Source organism: Takifugu rubripes, chromosome 19 (assembly GCF_901000725.2).
Source record: "Takifugu rubripes chromosome 19, fTakRub1.2, whole genome shotgun sequence".
In the NCBI taxonomy this organism is placed as follows: Eukaryota; Metazoa; Chordata; class Actinopteri; order Tetraodontiformes; family Tetraodontidae; genus Takifugu; species Takifugu rubripes.
The window spans coordinates 2,475,306-2,495,546 of record NC_042303.1 but is presented as its reverse complement, the minus strand read 5'-3'; the positions used below and the strand labels follow the sequence as shown (position 1 = coordinate 2,495,546).

At 43.7% G+C, this 20,241-nt stretch overlaps 1 protein-coding gene across 1 annotated transcript in view; it reads right to left on the bottom strand.

Annotated features, from left to right (window-relative positions):
- LOC101062040 (stabilin-1-like) overlaps positions 1–20,241 on the bottom strand; it is a 39,907-nt gene that overhangs the window by 15,101 nt on the left and 4,565 nt on the right. Inside the window, exons 8-44 of the mRNA XM_029826020.1 lie at positions 19,980–20,167; positions 19,409–19,545; positions 18,561–18,688; positions 18,213–18,289; positions 17,883–18,005; positions 17,573–17,710; positions 17,371–17,442; positions 16,750–16,863; positions 16,584–16,637; positions 16,147–16,227; positions 15,905–16,063; positions 15,069–15,131; positions 14,645–14,737; positions 14,248–14,334; positions 14,062–14,173; positions 12,792–12,978; positions 11,606–11,699; positions 10,077–10,235; positions 9,856–9,951; positions 8,778–8,873; positions 8,119–8,166; positions 7,773–7,906; positions 7,442–7,559; positions 7,283–7,360; positions 7,065–7,166; positions 6,847–6,951; positions 6,360–6,494; positions 6,144–6,269; positions 5,307–5,360; positions 5,102–5,215; positions 4,107–4,302; positions 3,575–3,670; positions 3,425–3,470; positions 3,004–3,083; positions 2,799–2,924; positions 1,894–1,967; positions 501–572 (exon numbers count right to left, since the gene is read on the bottom strand). Coding sequence (XP_029681880.1) covers positions 501–572; positions 1,894–1,967; positions 2,799–2,924; positions 3,004–3,083; positions 3,425–3,470; positions 3,575–3,670; positions 4,107–4,302; positions 5,102–5,215; positions 5,307–5,360; positions 6,144–6,269; positions 6,360–6,494; positions 6,847–6,951; positions 7,065–7,166; positions 7,283–7,360; positions 7,442–7,559; positions 7,773–7,906; positions 8,119–8,166; positions 8,778–8,873; positions 9,856–9,951; positions 10,077–10,235; positions 11,606–11,699; positions 12,792–12,978; positions 14,062–14,173; positions 14,248–14,334; positions 14,645–14,737; positions 15,069–15,131; positions 15,905–16,063; positions 16,147–16,227; positions 16,584–16,637; positions 16,750–16,863; positions 17,371–17,442; positions 17,573–17,710; positions 17,883–18,005; positions 18,213–18,289; positions 18,561–18,688; positions 19,409–19,545; positions 19,980–20,167 — 3,962 coding nt within the window. The remainder of the gene's footprint in view (positions 1–500; positions 573–1,893; positions 1,968–2,798; positions 2,925–3,003; positions 3,084–3,424; positions 3,471–3,574; positions 3,671–4,106; positions 4,303–5,101; positions 5,216–5,306; positions 5,361–6,143; positions 6,270–6,359; positions 6,495–6,846; positions 6,952–7,064; positions 7,167–7,282; positions 7,361–7,441; positions 7,560–7,772; positions 7,907–8,118; positions 8,167–8,777; positions 8,874–9,855; positions 9,952–10,076; positions 10,236–11,605; positions 11,700–12,791; positions 12,979–14,061; positions 14,174–14,247; positions 14,335–14,644; positions 14,738–15,068; positions 15,132–15,904; positions 16,064–16,146; positions 16,228–16,583; positions 16,638–16,749; positions 16,864–17,370; positions 17,443–17,572; positions 17,711–17,882; positions 18,006–18,212; positions 18,290–18,560; positions 18,689–19,408; positions 19,546–19,979; positions 20,168–20,241) is intronic.

Here is a 20,241-nt window from a genome sequence, read left to right as displayed (position 1 = left end):
GAGATACTTTCCTCAATAAAGGGTCTCACAAATTCCAACCTAATGCAGAAGTTATGAAGGAAGGGGATTCTTTACTGGTTCTGCTGGACCTCACTGGTGCCTTTGATGTGACTGGGACTAAAGGGACAGTGTCTTGTGTCGCTAACACCTTTTCTTCTGCAGGTTTCTGCTCCTCTCTCTTTCTATGAGTGTGGTTTACTCTTGTTGAGGAGTTGCTGGAGGTTCGATCAAACACTTGGAGACGTGATTAATAACAGACGGTGAATCGATGCGGCACTATTAACACCATAAATACTCCGCCCAGATTGTTGTGTCTCACATGTTCATGGTCTTACTATCAATTCATATTGTTATTATTCTCCTTTCTGGTAGCATTTGTTTCTTCAGTTGTTTTTCTTTAACGTGTTCTTTGTCCTGTCTGCGTCTCAGGCGTAACACTTGTTATTCTCATGAAGGACGCTCAACATTCCTCACCACAGTTGAACCTGAACAGTACGCACCTGTAGGCAGATGTTGATCGCATAACAAAACTTGCCACTTCCTGCAAAGCCAAAGCGGCATTGGCAGGCTGTCTGGAGACGACAAGAGAGCAAAGAGAGGACATGTCAGTGACCAAACCAGGCAAAGAAGTTCTTTGTTCTCACATGTAAATCTCAACAACCGAATCATTTTCCTTCTATGTTTTGCTTAGTTGTCTGATGTAAAATCTAGTCAGGACACCAAAAAACACCTCTGTCTAAATCAAGGACTCACCCACATCAACACTGCCTTTGAGCTCTTTTTGTCTGGTGTCTCATTGTTGGAAAACACTCACAACACACTTAAATTTATACCTTTAAATTTCTCCACTTTTCAGAGACAGTTAGATTTGGTACCGGTCCTTTGACACCTTCACATTTGGTTATGTTGCAGCTTTTTAGGTAAAATAGACTCAAATAGACTCAACACACTCAACAAGTGTGCCTGTCTCCCCCTCCATCACTCCTCTCCTTCCTTCCTCCTGGAATCACTCGCCTGTTTCACGGCACCGATGGTGGGACCAAACAGGCGCTTGGACGGGTCAAATTCCACCACAATAATGAACAGTTTCACCTGTGGGAAGCAATGGAAGGCTCCAACGTTGGTAGTTCCTCCACTTTAAGAACATCCAGCCCTGAAAAACTCTTGATACGCCCCCTTTGACACAGGGATTGTTCAAGAAGAGCTTAGGCTTTCTGAGGGAAGCTGGGACCACAGGTAGGAGAGGTGAGGACCCTCAGATCTTTCAGATCTCCCTCGGAACCCGGACCAGTCTGGGGTGCCAGCCAATCAAGGCCCAGTCTCATTGCCACCCAGCTGTGGATGTCATGCAGGACAGGTTGCGGTGAAGGAGCCGCCCCGCCGTGAGAACAGGTGGACCCTGATGGCTGATGAATGGCGCCATCATCTTCCAGATCCTCAGCGAGGCCCCCAGTAAGGAGGCTGAGAGAGGAGGGTCGGCAACGGAGGCCGGAGTAACGCATAGCTTCCTCTCCATTGGATCACGACTCGGGGTTAGCGTGGCCTAACCGTGGAGCGGGGTACCACCTCTGACAGAAGTGAAAGAACCACACACTGCTGGGCAAGAGCAGGAGGGTCTCTGTAGTCTTCCCACTGCTAACATAGATGCCACGGTACCAGTAATCCTGAGTAGAACCGCCTTGACAAGGTCACAGGAGGAGTGAGCAGCACGGAGCTGGTGGGAATGGAGCAATTGTGGGCGGAGACAGGTTAGGAGACATAAGCTGCGTGCCTCCCCAATGCCCGTGGTTGGGGGAATCGCTCTTGTCCTCTGAATTTTCAATGTTGTGAAAGCCTGTTGAGAGCCGTACCACCGGCACACCTATACGTTCAGTGAAAACGTGGCCTACTTACAGTGTTGGCGCCCGTTCTGATGCACTCTGCTGACTTGTGACAGCCGCCATTGTTGACAAGGCAACCATCTATTTCTGGAAACCCACACAAACAAACAATAAAGAAAAAAATAATGCTTATGAGACATTAAGGACCACTTCTTCAATGCAGCAATTAACAAGACCCTTAATGTGCCTGATCTACATGAGGGTTGCGAGTATAAAAACATTTGCTAGCGCTCAAAGCAAGGATGTTATCTGTGAAATAGGGGCACGCGGTTCAATTAGCACATTTGCCCATGCAGAATATACAGTATGTAGCGTAGGCGAACGCACAAAATACTGGGAGGACATGCAGATGTGGTAATTCAGCACCAATGGGAGTTTTAAAACCTCGAACTGACTGTGGTCAGTGTTTTTTCGTCAATATTTAGCACGCAGGAAAGGCAGGTGCAGACGGATGCGGTCGTTGTGGCGAGAAGGAGGCGTAAGTGCAATGACAGAGGATGGCGAGAGAATCTCAGCACATCTGGACTGTCAGAAATAAAAATGGTTGAGACATGTTGTCTATCCAATGGCGTTTCAGCTGCTGGATCTCCAAAGGGCTGATTTAGAAAACATTTAATTTGGATCGTTCCAAATTGGCCGTTAGTGCCTCCCAGAATAGGTTTTGGTGCGTCTCCGTGGTTACAGCTAGTGGTGCAGGCAAAATTCTCATTTAAACTTGGCAGCCTGAATGACCTTTGCACCTGTTAAAGTAGATCATAGAAGATCCAATAGCACGGGCAAGTTTTTTGGTTTGCTCGTCGTTGGGATCTTAGTGGATGAGGCCCAAAGTGTTGGAATGCTGCCATATGCAAATTGGTGTCACATCATTTGTATTAGACTGATGAAGTATCTATAGAACATCGAGGTCAGATGACCTACCCAAGCACACGGTCCCGTCGCCGGTGTAGTCCTCTTTACAGGTGCAGCTTCTCTCCCCTGCTGACAGTTTGGTACAGGTGGCAAACTCTGAACACCCACCATTAGCCTGGCTACACATGTCCACCTCTGAGACAAAGAACATATCATGGAGTCATTTTAATCAATGTTGTTGTGTAGCCACAAATGCGTGTTGTGTCAGTCTGACCTTCACAGTGAGTGCCATTGCCTTGATAACCGGCAACACATGCACAGGACACGGTTAATCTTCGGGGTCCGTTGGCGCAGCTGCAGCAAAGGTCAAACCACAAAACAAAAAAAGACTCATTTAATAAACTAAAAAAAATAAATCACCTGAAGGGTCTTCTCAGGATATATTTCAAAATACCCTAGGTAGGTTTTAGATCAAAATATGGACCAGGTAGTGCAAAAACCTGTCCAGTGGATTTCCAACCCAAGAATGAGGTCTGGACCTTAACATGAGTTGGTCCCAAGGCTTGGATATTGAAACAAAAAGCTGCTGGACTCCATCAAGAAAGGTCATAATTCCACGCGTTGATCAATCATTATAGAAGTTAGTCGAACAAAACAGTGCTTTTAGGAATCCAAATGGCTCTTCAGGAACTTACTTGGCGTGCTCATCACAGATACCTCCACAGGCATCGTCCACAATCTCTGAGGTACAGACAGATACACATTTTATAGCTGCGTCGAGGAAATTTGGATTGCGGTATGATTATTTTTCACTCTCAGTCCATATTTTGGATCAAGCGTCTTACCCACAGAGCAGGAAGCTCCTTTCCAGCCTTTATAACACACACATCTGCCTGTTCCTTCCAGGCCGTCTGCACACTTCCCATGGTCACATGTACATTCTGCAACACACATCTGGGTTAACAAACGTCTCTCATCATCCATCCTGCTGCTCTTTGACAAAGTAGGAGGTGAGTCTGTGGAACTGTTAGAGGTTCTCAAAGGTAATAAGACATGTAATAAGACATGTAAATCTGTTCAAAGAGCTACATGCTTCTCTTTAACTGCTAGACACATGCTAGCTTGTTTATTGGAGATGCTACAGTGCATAGCATAATCAATATGAACACAATGTTAGACTCGACAGTCTTCAGACTGGATTTCTTGATGTACATAACATAACAGTTGAAATGTATTTCTGTTATTAACTCCTTTAAATACCTACCAATAATGTTAGGGTTAGGAAGTAGTCTGGGTTCCTACTGGATACAAACCAGCTACAGTTTTAATTTGTTTTACCAGCTTGAGACATGTTTGTGTCTCCAGAATGTTCCTTACTTGAGGAGCAGTTGACGCCATATCGTCCTGGTTCGCAGTCCTCACACGCGGTGCCGTGGAACCCTTCATAGCAACGGCACTCCCCACTCCCAAGACTTCCATCCTGACACTCCCCATGATTGGAGCACCAGTTGCCAACATCTCCGGGGCATTTAAAGCACTCATGGCCATAGTACCCAGGGCAACAGGAATAATCCTACAGAACAGACCACATGCTCGTTTTGTTATTGTGGTTCTATGTCAGGGGTGTCCAAACTTTTTGAGAGAGGGTCAGATTTGATAACGTGAAGATGCCCGGGGGCCAGTGGATCCTTCTGATGTTTTTTTAACCAGAAAAGTTACATGCAAATGTACACTATTATAAAACAATTTTCATTGTCACAATTCTCTTATTTTTCAAATGGCAGTGTAACCAAATATAAGCCACTCAGGCAGACGTGAACAACTCTAAAAACACAATTCTGCCTTTAATTCATATCTGGAGAGTCAGACAACATTGAACACTGAACTGTATGGAATACCTTAAATTTCCATGAGTTTGATAAATGTAATGCAATGTTGTCTGTTATCATTCAAGTTTAAAACAAGTACATTTTGCTCTTGTCTTTTACAAGATCTACAAAAAAGGAGGAATTACATTTTAGTGATTTATTTATTCTGTTAGTGCCAGCGGGCCATAAATAATACATTGTAAGACTGAAGTTGCGTTGTGTATGAAATCTTACCGCGGGCCATGATTGGCCCCCGGGCCGGACTTTGGACATGCCTGTTCTATGTTTACAGCTGATTTGATATTTTGGAATCATTCAAAAGCGCTGGCGGTCAGGCTGGTTTACAATAAGCAGGTACAGCCCACCTGCACTCCAGCTATGAAAGAACTGGCATGTTTTCTAACTACTCACAATCATCCAAAATGAAGAGAGTCACTGTAATAACAGAGTCAACCAATGATCACAACATAGTCAAAGCACTAAGATTAGTGAGTGACAACAGACCGTCAGAACTCGAAGGCATTTGACGGTGCATCCCGGCACCGTTTTCAGCTTTGAGCCAACCCGTTTTCGGTATTTACAGTTGGGATACATGTTGGCTGGAAACTGTCCTTTGATCTGCAGGAAATCAGATGAATACACCGTCGAATATTTAAGGTCACTTGGCTGTGGAATATGTTATAAGATGGTAGGCAAGCAAATGTCTTACTGGTTTGTAACCAAATAGGCACAGAGGGCGTCCATCACAGTCTGTACACTTCCCCTAGAGACAAACACAAGGACAACAGCCTTCAAATAACAATAATGGACATGATTCAACTGTCAGTGTTGTTTTCATGTTGATTTTTCATCATTTGATTCACATGTTCATTTGTTACTACAGAGGATATGGAGGACGTGCAGCTTTGGCTGAGTTAGTCCAACAACTCGGAATAACAGTGAGTTCTTCTGAAGTACTTTGGGAAAACGAGCAATGACTGAATCACTGAAACGTGATAACTTAACGACTTTCCCCAGCACAACACCTCCATTCATGGAGGATTGGTTGCTGCCAGGTCTTGACTTCTTATTCTCAACTATTTGGGCCGTTTCCTCTTTCTTTTTTCTTTTTTTGCTATTCTGGGCTTACTCCTTTCAATTGTAGACTCAACAAATTGATGTCCTTCTCTTTTTCAGTGTCACGCTCATTTGATTTTGAGCTTGCGAGTACCAAACATATCCACCCCTAATGTGCCCCCCCCACTACAACAGCCTTAAGGGTGTTCTGAATGGTCTCGCTCCTCTGAAAACCAAAACCAACTCAAAGGGGAACTAGTCAAGTCAACTTTCATGAACTGAGAGGGCCTTTTATATTCTATTTTAAATGAACCCGGATGATCTTTAAATCATTGGTGAGATCATTGTGACAGCCAGAGAAGAACCATAGAAGACTAAAAACGACCCCCTGCAGTGATGGGTGATCAGTGGACTCCTCCCTTCATGCATTTTGCTGCACCAACATGAATTAGAACCTTATTACCTAAAACGTCTGTCGCCTCATGCTTACTTTGAGCTGCACGGTGACAGGTTTGCTGCATCGGTTGCGTTGAACTTGCAGCACGTCGGGGAGAACGAGGATGATGCCGTACTGGGTCTCCATAAAACTGGCAAAAGGCACCTCGTTCACACTTGTCTGGAAGACAAGGAAGTCATTTCACTGCTTTGAATCAGGTCAAGAAATCTTTTAATACATTTAAACCTCTCAGTTCCTGATTTATTTTACCTGGTTTTTACTGTTTAAGTGGAACTGGACCTGGTAGTCAGCACCTAGCATCGTGCTCTTTAACATGCCATCCCATAGGTGGTCAGGGTAGAGGTGAACATTGGGAATCACATGATATTTCACCACACTGGAGTCCTGCAGACAGACAGAACCCAATCATCTGAGTCAATGAAGTGGAACATCATGAAAACTGTTCTTTCATGACAGAGCAGAAAGCTAAATATATATGGCACATTATGGTCTGCAATTCAAGAAATAGTGTAAAAATATTACCAGTATATTAGGTATATATATATATATATAAATGTGGATTAATGGCTGCTCCTGTGGCGTGTGGGACCAATGCAGTATCATACCGTCTGATCATGCTGATGTTTAGGCTGGATTTATTACATGAACACTCATTTTACAGCTGACTGTTATAGATTTTATCCCTTTTTTCCTTTTGATCATTGTCAGGACATTACATCCTTTTATCTGGACCTACTAGGACAGAGGAATTGGTCCTGCTAAGGTACTTCTGGACCCCATCATCAGTGGGCAGCAGGAGGGTGTAATCAGAAAAATTCAGTTCATTTGACAGATTGTACATCTGTGAAGAAACACACACACACACAAACACACACACACACACACAAATAAATACATAAATCAACAAATATCGAACACAAATACTGGCAACTCCAGAGAACCAACATATCTTACCAGAACATACTGTCTAAAGAGCGTGAAGTTGGAGGAAGAGTCGAGAAAAGTCAGCAACGTGGGCGGCTCGGGGGGAAGGTTTGAGAGCGGGAGGGTCAAAACCTGACCACACAAAATCAATGGTCAGAATTATCAATAAACAAGTGCATCAGCCATTGCAGGGGGCAGGTTTTCATCCCTCTCTTCCTCTGACGGACCTGTAAAGCAGGCATACTTACACGGTCAATGATGTGGACGTAGCCATTGAGTGCAGGCAGATTGGGAGTGATTATTTGGGCATTCCCAATGCAGAGGCCCTGGAAAACAATGCACAGTTCCATCCCAGAAAAATTAGAGTCTTGTTGAGTGTACGTGCATGTGCACATGTACATACATACCCCCTTGCACTTGCTAATTTCCCAAGATGTGGGGGAAAATGTGTTCATGGTTGGTAGCTTGGTGCCAACCAGTCTGTCGAGGTCCTCTAGGGAATAGATCCCTTGAAGTAAGTGAGCGCTGAAACCAGAACCAAATATATGAAAATGTTCAGATTGAATCCAAAGATCACAGTTTGTTAAACAGAAACTGGATGGCACAAAAAAATCACCTCCTGTTGGAATTTGGACCACAGAAATTCAAATGAAAGGAACTCGTATAAATGCATTAACCTTATAAATGTTGGAGTACTTGAAAAGTAGCAATTACGGCATTTTCAAATACAGGACTGACCGAACAAGGAGTGGCAGGTGGTGTCGGGTCATCCAAAATGAGCTCGGAGTCAAGCTCAGGTTGAACATAGCTTCCTTGGACGGGATCAGCAATGTCAGGTTCCCACTAAGGTCGTCTGAAAAGTGTCTATAGTTCTGAAAACATGCACACATCACCAATGCTGCACTCTGAACAGTCACAGTCGCTGATGGTTTACACTCTTTAGACAATGTAGTGTAGGTCCAGATCACAGAAAAGGCTCAAGGGGGAACAGTTCAGGATCAGCACCGACAACCGTTGCATTAAAACAGGATTTGACTTCACAGTAAGTCAAAAACAAGCTGGATAGATAGGAACACAGACACACCTGTGTCGCTCTTTGGAAATGGTACAGCTGTGGATTCATGTCCAGCTCCTGCAAGATAGAGAGATAGAAGAATGGATGGATGGATGGATGGATGGATGGATGGATGGATGGATGGATGGATGGATGGATGGATGGATGGATGGATGGATGGATGGATGATGGATGGATGGATGGATGGATGGATGGATGGATGGATGGATGATGGATGGGTGGTTGGATGGATGGATGGATGGATGGATGGATGGATGGATGATGGATGGATGGATGGATGGATGGATGGATGATGGATGGGTGGATGATGGATGGATGATGGATGGGTGGGTGGATGGATGGATGGATGGATGGATGGATGAAAGGATGGATGGATGGATAGATGCTGGATGGATAGATGCTGGATGGATGGATGATGGGTGGATGGATGGATGGATGGATGGATGGATGGATAGATGATGGATGGATGGATGGATGGATGGATGGATGGATGGATGGATGATGGATGGATGGATGGATGGATGGATGGATGGATGGATGGATGGATGATGGGTGGATGGATGGATGGATGGATGGATGATGGATGGATGGATGGATGGATGGATGGATGGATGGATGGATGGATGGATGGATGGATGGATGGATGGACGGACAGCCTGAGTGCTTACATCCTTTAAGGAGCCATAGCAGAGCGTTCCATCCCCAGCGTAGCCATCATGACAGGTACAGGTGACAGTTCCCTTTTCCTTGGGTTCACATTTGGCCTGAGAGAGTTACAACACACAGGATCGTGGGAATCGCACAGTTGGAGGCAGTGACGCATAAAAAGAAATGCTGCTTACAGCATACAGCACAAAAAGATCAACACAGATGCTAGCTTTCTAGCAAGGACTTTATATTGCAATGTACATTTCATCTTTTTCCAGTTGTTCACTTCAGGGCCTGGTCTATTATCTGCATACGTTTCTCTCACACTCTTAAGTTCTCTCTAACTACGTCCTGTATGTGATCTTTGGTCGGTCTCTGAGACTTTTTTGTGACCAATTGTTTATTGTTCATTTGCATTATAGTCTTGTGTAAATACAACCTCAAAAACAAAGAAGCCACATCAAACATACACAAAGACCAAACCAAAGAAAGCACATCTGGTGACCCTCCCCTGACCTCCCTGGAACTCCAAGGTTAAAATCCACCCATCTTCTATCTGCAGTTCCTATAATGTCGCCGTTCCAGCTGGGTCCCTGTCGATCACTCATGCTTTCTTCTGTGCTGTGGCTGACCTTCATACCTCTGCTCTCCAAGTCATACCTCCACCTCCTCAGGTTCTCCTCCACCTACTCTCTGTACAGATCACAGTATCATCTGCAAACATAACAATCCAAGGAGATTCCTGTCTACCCTCACCTGTCAGCCTGTCTGTCAGCCAAGAAGGGGCTCAGGGCAAGTGAGATGGTAGCGTTTAAGTTCACTATGCCTGAGACAGAGCTGGGGGAGTGTCAGAGTGTTTCGCTCTCCTGTTTCATCAGGGGAGGGTTCAGTCAAGCTGTCACAGAACCTGACAGGACTTTAGCACACACCCGTTTAAACTGCTGCTCACAGTAATGGACAGCTATACGCTAAAATAGGAAAACCCACTCGCATCCAGGCAAGGATTAAATTGAACTCAGTGTGTGTGTGTGTGTGTGTGCGTGTGTGTGTGTGTGTGTGTGTGTGTGTGTGTGTGTGTGTGTGTGTGTGTGTATTTACCAATCCATGGCAGCCTCCATTGTTTGTAAGGCAGGAGTCAATGAGGTCACACAATATGCCATCCCCCATGTAACCTGATTTACACACACACTCGTGCTGCAAAACAAGTCATTCCGTCATAATGGAGTAGTTATTCCACAATCGTGTCGGCATGTGTGTGTGTGACAGAGGACAGTAAAATACAAAGGAAGTCCATGTACGTCTGTTTCCTATTAGATCACCTGTCCTGGTCCAATGTAGTTACAGTTGGCATTGGGGCTGCAGCTTCCTCGACTCTGCAGCTGACAGTTGTTGATCTCTACACACACTTTGCCATCACCGGTCCATCCTTCAATGCACACACACGATACGTTTCCTGGACCTGTGTACACACACCCAGCCTGCACAAAGGGAGTGCGGCAATGGAAAAGTTAATTTCAGGAAAACCAAGTTAGAATATTTGTATTTTCCTGCAGACGTATTGGTGTCCAAAAGGAGGGCATCAAAAAGGTACGAACGTTCTGAAGGAGACTGGACAAACAAAAAACACAGTTAAACTGTTTCCTCCCTCCAAATCCTAAAACAGCTGATAGAAATTACTCGTTTGATCAAAATAATGTTAGTTTTGTGATTTTTTTAACTATAAATTACAACTCTCAAAAAATTACAGGAAATATCTAATAATCACAGTGAAGCACTGGACTTTAACAAAATATCCTACTTGATCTGGGGCAGAAATGGGACAGTAGGGAGTAGTAGGAAGGAGAGAACATTTGCCTCTCCTCATCTCCCATCTGGCTTATGGACTAGATTTGCCATTTCAGAGTCCTGTCCAATCATGGTAACATGAGGCAAAATTCACCAGAGGTTATTAGGTAGTGTAGCTCCTCAGGGTGGTAATATATGCAACACGGCCAGAAGGTTTGCTGTGACTCCAGGCAACAGCTTCTAGAGCATAGAGGTGCCAGGAGATGGGCCTTTACACCAGGACAGGTGTAGGCAGGCCGCCTACACCCAACCCCAAAACCTCCATGTGAGCGGAAACACTGACAAGCAGGAGCTGTGCTTAGAGTCCAGCACTGTGGAGAGCACATTTGGAATCTGCTAGATACTGCTGTATTGGCAGAAACTGTGAAGCAAAGCACCCACCACTGCCCTATTCTCTCCAGAGAGTCTGGAGATGCTGTTTGGAAAGCTCCAATCTGGGCAACCTCCTCCAGCATGATGGGCTTGGCAGGGGTGCAGAGATGGTCCGGGGAGGCATCTCATTTGACAGGGCAAAGACTTCCACAAGAGGTACCCTGACAGAGAGTCTAAGAGATGACCGATGCCATAGGAAGGGATGATATCCAGCAGGGCCCTCTCATTAGGAGCATGTCCAGATGTTGGAGGGCATCCATACAGACAGACACATGGAGGACATGCAGAAGGCTGAGCCACATTATCTGTTGTAGTGGGAGAGTTTGTAGAAGCTGGATCAACTTTGATATCATTTTTCACTTTGAGTAAGAGTCTGAATCCAGTCCTTGTTGGGTTAATGAGTTGGGGTCCCACTGCTTGTTCTTGCATACTTTTGCTCCTGACTCATTTCTGTTGTATCGGTTCTAATCAGTCAATCAGTGTCGCCAATCTAATCACTTGCTGAATCACCAAAAGGACTTGTGGAAAGGAAACATATAAAGCGTACCACATGTCTTCAGAGGACAAAAAAATCAATAGATTTTTTTATGAGCAAGAGAGTACGATTTACATTACACAGAGTACGACTTACATTTTTGTCACAGCCGCCTTTATTGCTTTTCAGGCAGAGATTAACAGGAGAACAGGAGTGACCGTCCCCCTCATATCCATCCCTACACACGCACCTGAAGAAAAAATATATAAAAGAGTTTAATTCAATTAGGAGAACAATAATCATTGGAAACATCATTTTAGGAGTGGTGGTAGTTCAGTCTATAGAGGACGGGGCCGCAAAGCTGAGGGTTCTGCGTTCAAACTTCAGTGCAGACAAAACTTGGGAGGCCTTCTGATAGTAGGGGCAGCACCAGGACACTGCTGAGGTACCCTTGAGCAAGGAACCAAACCCACAAATGCTCACCATGGGCCCTGGAGGAGCTGGCGAATCACTAGGGAAGGCACCAACCTTCACCCACATAGCGGCTGAGACAGGATCCAACATCCTCCCTATGACCCCCAAAAGGGATAAACTAGTCCCAAAGGAATATCTTTTTCTCTGATCAGATTCGTCAGCCCCTCCTTGCAATATAAATTTGTTCTGCAGGTTAAAGCACAGATTAGCAGTGGGGTCGTAGAGGTCAACCTTTACAATGCTGGGAAGCATTGCACCGATATCCATAGAGACCCAAGCAGCAACAGACAATGCCAAATTATCGACAAAACCCTCTCTTTCACCGAGGAGCAAAAGCAAATCGAACCAGCTTGACTGTGTCCTGTTTCTTTTTAGAAGACGATGCATTGACACATTTAGGAGGACACTGAACCACAGACAGGAAACGAATGTCTCCAGGACATATCAACAAAGGATCAAAACTATACAGCGATCAACAATAAGTCTGTTAGGAAAGACCGCAGGCTGCAAAAATATTGTGTCAGGAAAACCCCTTTAAAGAAGCTTTGCCTCAAAAACATGACATCCCTATTAACTTAGACAGAGCACCCATAGACAAAACTGCTCTAGTCCAAGGACAAATCAATAAAGCATGAGCAGAACTACCCAGCACAGGACAGAGGGAGGGAGCTGGCTTAGAGCTTTTTCTTATTTTTTTTAAATATTCTATTCTTAATTACTTGCTTTAGAATTGCATAGAATTATTTTGGTTAGTATTGATGGTGTTGAACTACTTACAACAATGATATTAAGGATGAAATAAAATAATGTTAAGTTAACAAAGTTAGTGATACACAACAGGATGTAAACTAAATTTTGATCATCTTACTTGGTGTTTAGCTCTTCATAAACACAGTATGCATGGATGTGACAGTGCGCATGCAACCCGTCAGAGTTGCACGGTGTGGCCATCTTATCACAGTTGTCTCCAGAATACCCCTCCAAACACGATCCTCTCCGACACACACCTCCACTGCCTGGACGGTTGTCACACACCCCATGGACACAGCTGCACTCTACAGAGAAGGAAACATGCTCCTTGTTGGATCAATAACACAAAAATAACGGTCCTCTGCGAAGGACCCCAGTGGAACTTTTTCACGTTGCTTGTATAGAGCAACATTCTAAAGGCCACTGGTTCTGAAAATGTGGTCTGCATGTGTGTCTGAGACTGATAGCTGTCAATTTAACATTTTACAATATAGTTGTAAGGGACCCCAAATGATCATGTCACTTATAACTAGCTTTCCTCGCATTTAGCTAAATGAGAAAAGTAATTTACCCACATAAATGAAAGTTGTGTGAAAGTATAAAAGAAAGGGAAAATGTGAATATAAATATTATATAAAACTATAAATGTTGATCTAATTACATATAAATATACACAATAATAATAATCATGCATTATACATTATTTGATGGTGCGCTGGTAGACTGCCACATATTTTTTTTAATCATTTTTATCATATTTTAAGTGGGAAACGTAGCACAAATAGGTGTAGACACAGCTAGGGTAAAACCGGGTGCTTCAGCTTTCACTCCAGCATTGTTCCCAGATCCAGGATCAGGTGTGAGAGGGCTGTTCTGAGGTCTTTGGGCCCGCGTGACTGAAATGGGCGACGAACTGTCTGAGGCCGAGCTTTAGTTTTACACTTGGCGAGACATTTACCATTTACAATTATATTTAACAGTTATATTCATATATGAATAGTACATAATATTTAGATCTGCATTTCACATTTATATTTATACATATTTAACTAACTGCAAGAAAACTAGTTGTTATTAACATTTTTAAATTTGTTAACATGCATCAGCCAGCTGGAACATGTGCAAAACTCGTCTGTTAACATGGTAAACAATGCACCCATGGAAAAGGCACAAATGCCGACACGATTATGTCGCTATCCTTTCGAAACAAAAGGCCGTCGGTCAGAAGATTTTTGCAGTTTGAACGATGCATGTTTGAACTAAGCATTGACTATGACAGGAAAAATTGCTAATTGCAAAATGGATACATCAGGAATGCAGTTATAATGGTGCAGTAGATGACAATAAGTGGGAATACGTTTCTTTCCCCCCGTCACCGACGTCATTACCTTCATCACAGTTCTCTCCATGCTTGGATGGATCCACACAGATGTGGCAGGCGACGCCCTTGAAGGCTTCATGACAGCTGCAGGAGCCGTTGCCGCTGATACCATCTAAACACTGCCCATGAAAACTGGATCAACACGTGACCGAGAAAGCACACTTCTGTTGAGATAATGTTTGTCTTTGTGCACCTTTCCCTTGTCATAGCAGGGGTGCTGGAATCCACCAATACAGGGTTTACAGTCTGGGCCATAGAAACCTTTACAACACTGGGGCAACTGGAGCACATCCACAGATACAAGCATCAAGAATAAATGACAATTAATCAATGTAATCTATAGTTAATGATCAAATCTGTGATCCAATAATATCAAAATCTGAAAAATCTTCACATCTCTTCCAATTAAAGTACTGGTTAGCACAAAATAGTGGTTTTACTCAATTCATTATTTAGGTCAGCATACGAAATTGTTTTGGGTTGTTAGCAGCAGTAATAGTGGTATTTATAAAGTTAAGCTAATTTTTGGGGGGTGGCTGTAAATCAAATAAAGTGTTGTTACACAGTGAATCTTTTCATTCAATGCTCACCTGTCTCGTAATGTTGCAGAATTTTGCACAGCCAGTGGAGGACTTTGGTCTGAGCGGAGAACTCATGTAGTCACAACCGATCTGATGACGGTCCTGGAGACGAGAGTTGCAGTTTCGCCTCATCACGTGTTACATGACCAATTACAAAACCCAGTTTAAAAAAAAATCAACACAAACTTTGATCTCAGTGGGTCTGGAGCACTTCTGTTTGTGTATGAGTGATGGTACTGGGACTTTTTAACGTGTCCACAACTAAAATATATGACTGAGGACACTCTCTGAGTACAGATGTTCACAGTAAAAGAACACACAATGAAGGGGACCTGGACACTGAGCATTCAAAGGGCCTATAAACGTGCAAAGCCACTCAATAAACAAGAGATTAGAGGAGTGCCGTTATTTTGATAATAATGGTGTGTTTTACCATTCCACTGCTATCATCTGGACACTCCGTCTCATTGAGAAAGCTGCAGTGAACACAGGGACCCTAGACACACACAAACACACACACAAAGTTAATTCATTCCTCTCAACAGATTTACAATTGAATAAGACAAAGGACAAAAATGAAGGGACATCTAACCACAAGTATCAAAAGAAGCGATGTGCAAAGTGACTAATTGTGCAGACAATGATTATGCAAACACTTATATAGTCCAGCTCAGCTTAGTTCCTCCAGAGTGACATGATTTAGAGTTAGGGCTAGGGCAAGGGCTAGGGCTAGGGCTAGGGCTAGGGCTAGGGTTAGGGTTAGGGCTAGGGCTAGGGCTAGGGCTAGGGCTAGGGCTAGGGTTGGGGCTAGGGTTACGCTAGGGTTAGGGCTAGGGTTGGGGCTACGGTTAGAGTTAGGGTTAGAGTTAGGGTTAGGGCTAGGGTTAGAGTTAGGGTTAGGGTTAGGGTTATGGCTAGGGTTAGAGCTAGGGTTAGGGATAGGGTTGGGGTTAGGGTTAGGGTTATGGCTAGGGTTAGGGCTAGGGTTAGGTTTATGGCTAGGGTTAAGGTTAGGGATAGGGTTAGGGATAGGGATAGGGATAGGGTTAGGGTTAGGGTTAGGGTTAGAGTTAGGGTTAGGGTTAGGGATAGGGATAGGGTTGGGGTTAGGGGTTAGGGTTAGGGTTAGGGTTGGGGTTAGGGTTAGGGGTTAGGGTTAGGGTTAGGGTTGGGGTTAGGGTTAGGGGTTAGGGTTGGGGTTAGGGATAGGGTTGGGGTTAGGGGTTAGGGTTAGGGTTAACCCTAAACCCTAAGGTTCCATCTGCTCACCAGGATGATGATACTCTTGGTGATATCGCAGCGGTGAGGCAGGATAGGAAGGATGGAAGGTGGGTACAGCAGCCCATCAATCATATGGATAATCCCGTTTGATGCCATAATGTTGGCACTCTCCAGAGGAACGGCCTTCTCACCTAACAGGATCTTTCCCTGGGGAAAGGAGAAGGATGGCACATCTATTTCAACAGAATGGGTGGAAGTATAGAATTAGGGCACTGCGAAGAGAGACTTACACTGTCAGAAACGGTGATGGAAACAAGCTGATTGGCCATCGTCTTTATTTGGGGGATGGTAACCAAGTCATCGGTGGTCATCTACACGTTAAAAATAACGACAAGCTAAAAATAATGACAAGCTAGAACATCGAACGGTTCAAATTATGAAGTAACAACTTTGCGCGTAATATAAACCCAACTTTAAACCTTGTTGAGCTCTGTTCTGGTTTTTTCCTGATGGTGTTATTGACCTCTGATGATGCATTTTACATCAATAATTATTTAAATGATTTATTAAATTCACCATTAACCAAACTTGCCCCTGCTTCATCCCCAGGAGTTTGGGCGAGCAGGTTTAATGTCTTCAAGTGGTAAGTGAATATTCACAATAGACAAACTTGTAGAAAGGAAAGGAAGATAAAAAGACATCTCGGCAGAAAAGGTGTGATACTCACAACAGCCTGGGAGAAAACATGGTGTCTCAGAAGTTCCTGTAACTTGTGTTTGGCCTGTAAATGTACAAAATATACGGAAATGTTCTGGTTGTTACATGCTTCTTTACATGTAGTCTAAATGTCTGGTAGGAGCTGGTAATGCGTAGTGTAAAATGATCAGCCATACATCAGTCAGCATGTACAGGATGCTACCATCTCGTGCTCGGTCCACCGCCTGGTTGGTGGGAACGAACACAGTCAGGGGTCCTGGACCCTGCAGAGGAGGGGGTGAACCACAGTTCTGCAAAGACAGAAAGAAATTTGACTGGATTTAACAATGTTCCCCCAACTTCTGTTAACTGTGTCTCATTTGAGTGTTGGAGCTACAGAGCTACCTCGTCACAGTTCATAATTCAACTGAAAGTTATCTTCATTATCTTGTCCAAAAAAACGGTTCATAAAAATATCTGGTTATTAGCTGTACAATTATTTAAAGGTCAAATATGTATGCATTTACAATAAAAATGGAGTAAGTCTAGACTTTTGTCCTCGTCCTGACCAATAATCTATTAGAATAAGAAAGAAATCAGAAAGATTTCCTATTGTTGTTCTTTAATTTTTAGTTAAAGATTTAGTTAAAGATCCACAAAGATGGCTAAATTTATGTTACATTCTGCCGTCATCATGAACATTTGACCTCATTTCAAAACTAAGCTAACTACTAACTACTTTACTGCTTAATTACACAGAACCTTTAATGTTGTTGCAACAATGATTTAAAAGTTCTCATCATCCAAGAAATACTCACATCGACCAGTGAAAGGAAGCGATTGAATTTGTCATCCGTCTTCAAAATGTCTCTAATCGTTTTGTCGGCAAACTAGACACAAACAGACACATAACACATGTATAGTTTTTGTAGGAGTTGACCAGCACTGATAATACTGATTATATACAGTATATATATACAGTATGTGTGTGTGTGTGTGTGTGTGTGACCATGGAGTCACCTGTTCATCCCGAAGGGCTTTGTTTGAAGGCATGCTTGTGATGGGCTGGTCAATGATGTGTATGATCCCATTGGCTGCTGGCACATCCTCCTGGATGACTGAGAACAGTCGCAGGGGCTCATGCATGAGGATGAACTTCTACAAACAAAACCCATGGAAACAAAAGTCTGTGAGGGTTCCTGGGTTGGGATTTATGGTGATTATTGTGGTTGTCAGTAGGTGTAGTAGCTTTAAAACATCTGTTTTGAAGCATATTTAGTAGTTTCAGGAGGTCATTTCAATTTTTGGTAGTTGAGAGTTAAAGTAGGACCTTGTTTCCTTTGCTCCTAAATTTTGCTCCTCCATAAAGATCAAAGTCGCGTCCCTCCAGATTTTTATAGAGGTGCTGACCCAGGATCAGATGGTTTTTACATACCAGTTCGTCATTAAGGCCCTGCATCGATTTAAAACAAAAACAAAAACAAGAACATTTAATGAATCATCTCCATTGTTCTTGGTAGTTATTAGAACTACTTTGATTTAAACAAGAGATAACACGTTTCTTGGCAACTCCAGTCATTTGCGAGATGGAGCGCAGCAATGAAATCCAGTGTTCCTGGTTCCTGTTGAGAAAGAGGTGCTGCTTCAGACGTCAGCTTACAGTGAGGGGTTTTCTGAGCAGAGGGATGAAAACTGTGAAGGGTCCGTTGTGATTCAGCAGCAGGGAACAGCCATTCTCTATAGCACACACACAAAAACATCACTGAGCTCGGGGGTGAACGCTTGTTGCACCGGTACTGGTGCAACTTTAAGTGCACGGCAGGGTAAAACCTCCCAAACACACTATAAAGAGGGTAAAAACAAAGGCTTTTGGCCTGTGTTGGCAGTAATATTTATGTTTAAATAATATGGCCACTCAACACTTTTAAACTCCTCAGATTGATAATGCTCACATGTACAATCCCAATTTAAAGCAACATTCTTGATGTTTGTTTGTTGTTTTCTTTACCAAATAAGTCAACTGCACCACTCAGGTTGTGTCTTTGGCTTCCAGCGCGGTCCAGTTCGATCAAGCGGTCCATGATGTTACCGTAGCAACGGTAGCCATCACCAATCTGATCTGCATCACACTCGCACCTGGAAACGGGTTTAGGATGTAGTATTAACTGGTAGACATACACAAATGTGCTGGACGAACGTATCTGACCACCGACCACGGTCACGTGTTTGCCACCACTTCTCCAAATCAACAGTAGTAACCTGATGTTTGGATGCTAGATGCTCGTCAAGACGGCTCGCCAGCTAACCTGCTATCTAGACGGATGAAGAAATTCTAAATTCAAGCTAGTTGAATTAAAGGTCAGCTTGATGGATGCATCATCCTCTTAATTGAGAATGTGTAACAGTTGTAACGCTGATTGTTTGGCAACATTGATTGTTTTTTTTTAACTTTAATTCAAGTTAAAGGTGGACGTTGAGAGCTGCAACAGTCTGACTTTCAGCGTTATATTGTTGTTTTGGTTTTTCAGGTCCGAGATCAGAAGTTGCCCTCTTATTTTATGGCAACCAACAAGATAATTCATCAATGTTGTGAATACTGATAACACTGCTGATATTGATATGGCTTCCCCTCTTTGTCTAAATTCATTTTATTCCCACTCCCAAGAAGATTTGCTGTTAAACCAAATACTGAGAAAAGGGCATGAATGCTCCTGTGATACCTGTAAAACAACAGACAAATAGACAGTTCATTCTCTTTTTGACTGTGTCTTTCTGGTGTATCGAGTGTAGATTGATAAGGGACTATTTGATTATTGGGGCTCTCGTGGGGCAGTGGTTTGGTTTTTGGTGTTTTACCTTGCTTGTCCATCGAGTCCAGTTCTACAGACAGCTGTAGAGTGACATGTGTCTTTTTTACAGGCAGAGACGAGCTGGCAACCAAACTCAGCGCTGCCGCCAATGGGAGATAAGCCGAGCATGCATTCACAGCTGGACTGTGAGAGACATAAAGAGAGAGACAGAGACAGGGAGGGAGAGAGAGACAGAGACAGGGAGTGAGAGAGAGACATAGAGAGAGAGAAGGAGTGAGAGAGAGACACAGAGAGAGAGAGACAGGGAGTGAGAGAGAGACATAGAGAGAGACAGGGAGTAAGAGAGAGACATAGAGAGAGACAGGGAGTGAGAGAGAGACACAGAGAGAGAGAAAAAGACAGGGAGTGAGAGAGAGAGACAGAGACAGGGAGTGAGAGAGAGAGACAGACAGGGAGTGAAAGAGAGACATAGAGAGAGAGACAGGGAGTGAGAGAGAGACAACGAGAGAGAGAGAGACTGTTTTGTCTGGTCAATAGTCTGTTGTGATTAGCATTGATTCTTTGTGGTAGTTCTTTATATGTTAGCTTAAAGTCCTGATTCCGTCAGAACTCCAAACCTTGTTGGGTCCCTTGAAGACGCAGTAAGTGGAGTTGAAGGGACACCCTCCGTTGTCCTTGGAGCAGGGGTTTATGGGTATACAGATCTTGCCATTACCCTCATAGTCCTGCTTACAGGAGCAGCTGACTTTTGACTCCTTTATGGAGCACTGGCCGTTTACGTGGCAGTCCTTCGCTGAACAAACACCTGAACGGGAAAACCTTTTAAAACGAAGTCCTCCCTACAAATGATGATGCTGTGATGTCACCCATGTGAAAGGG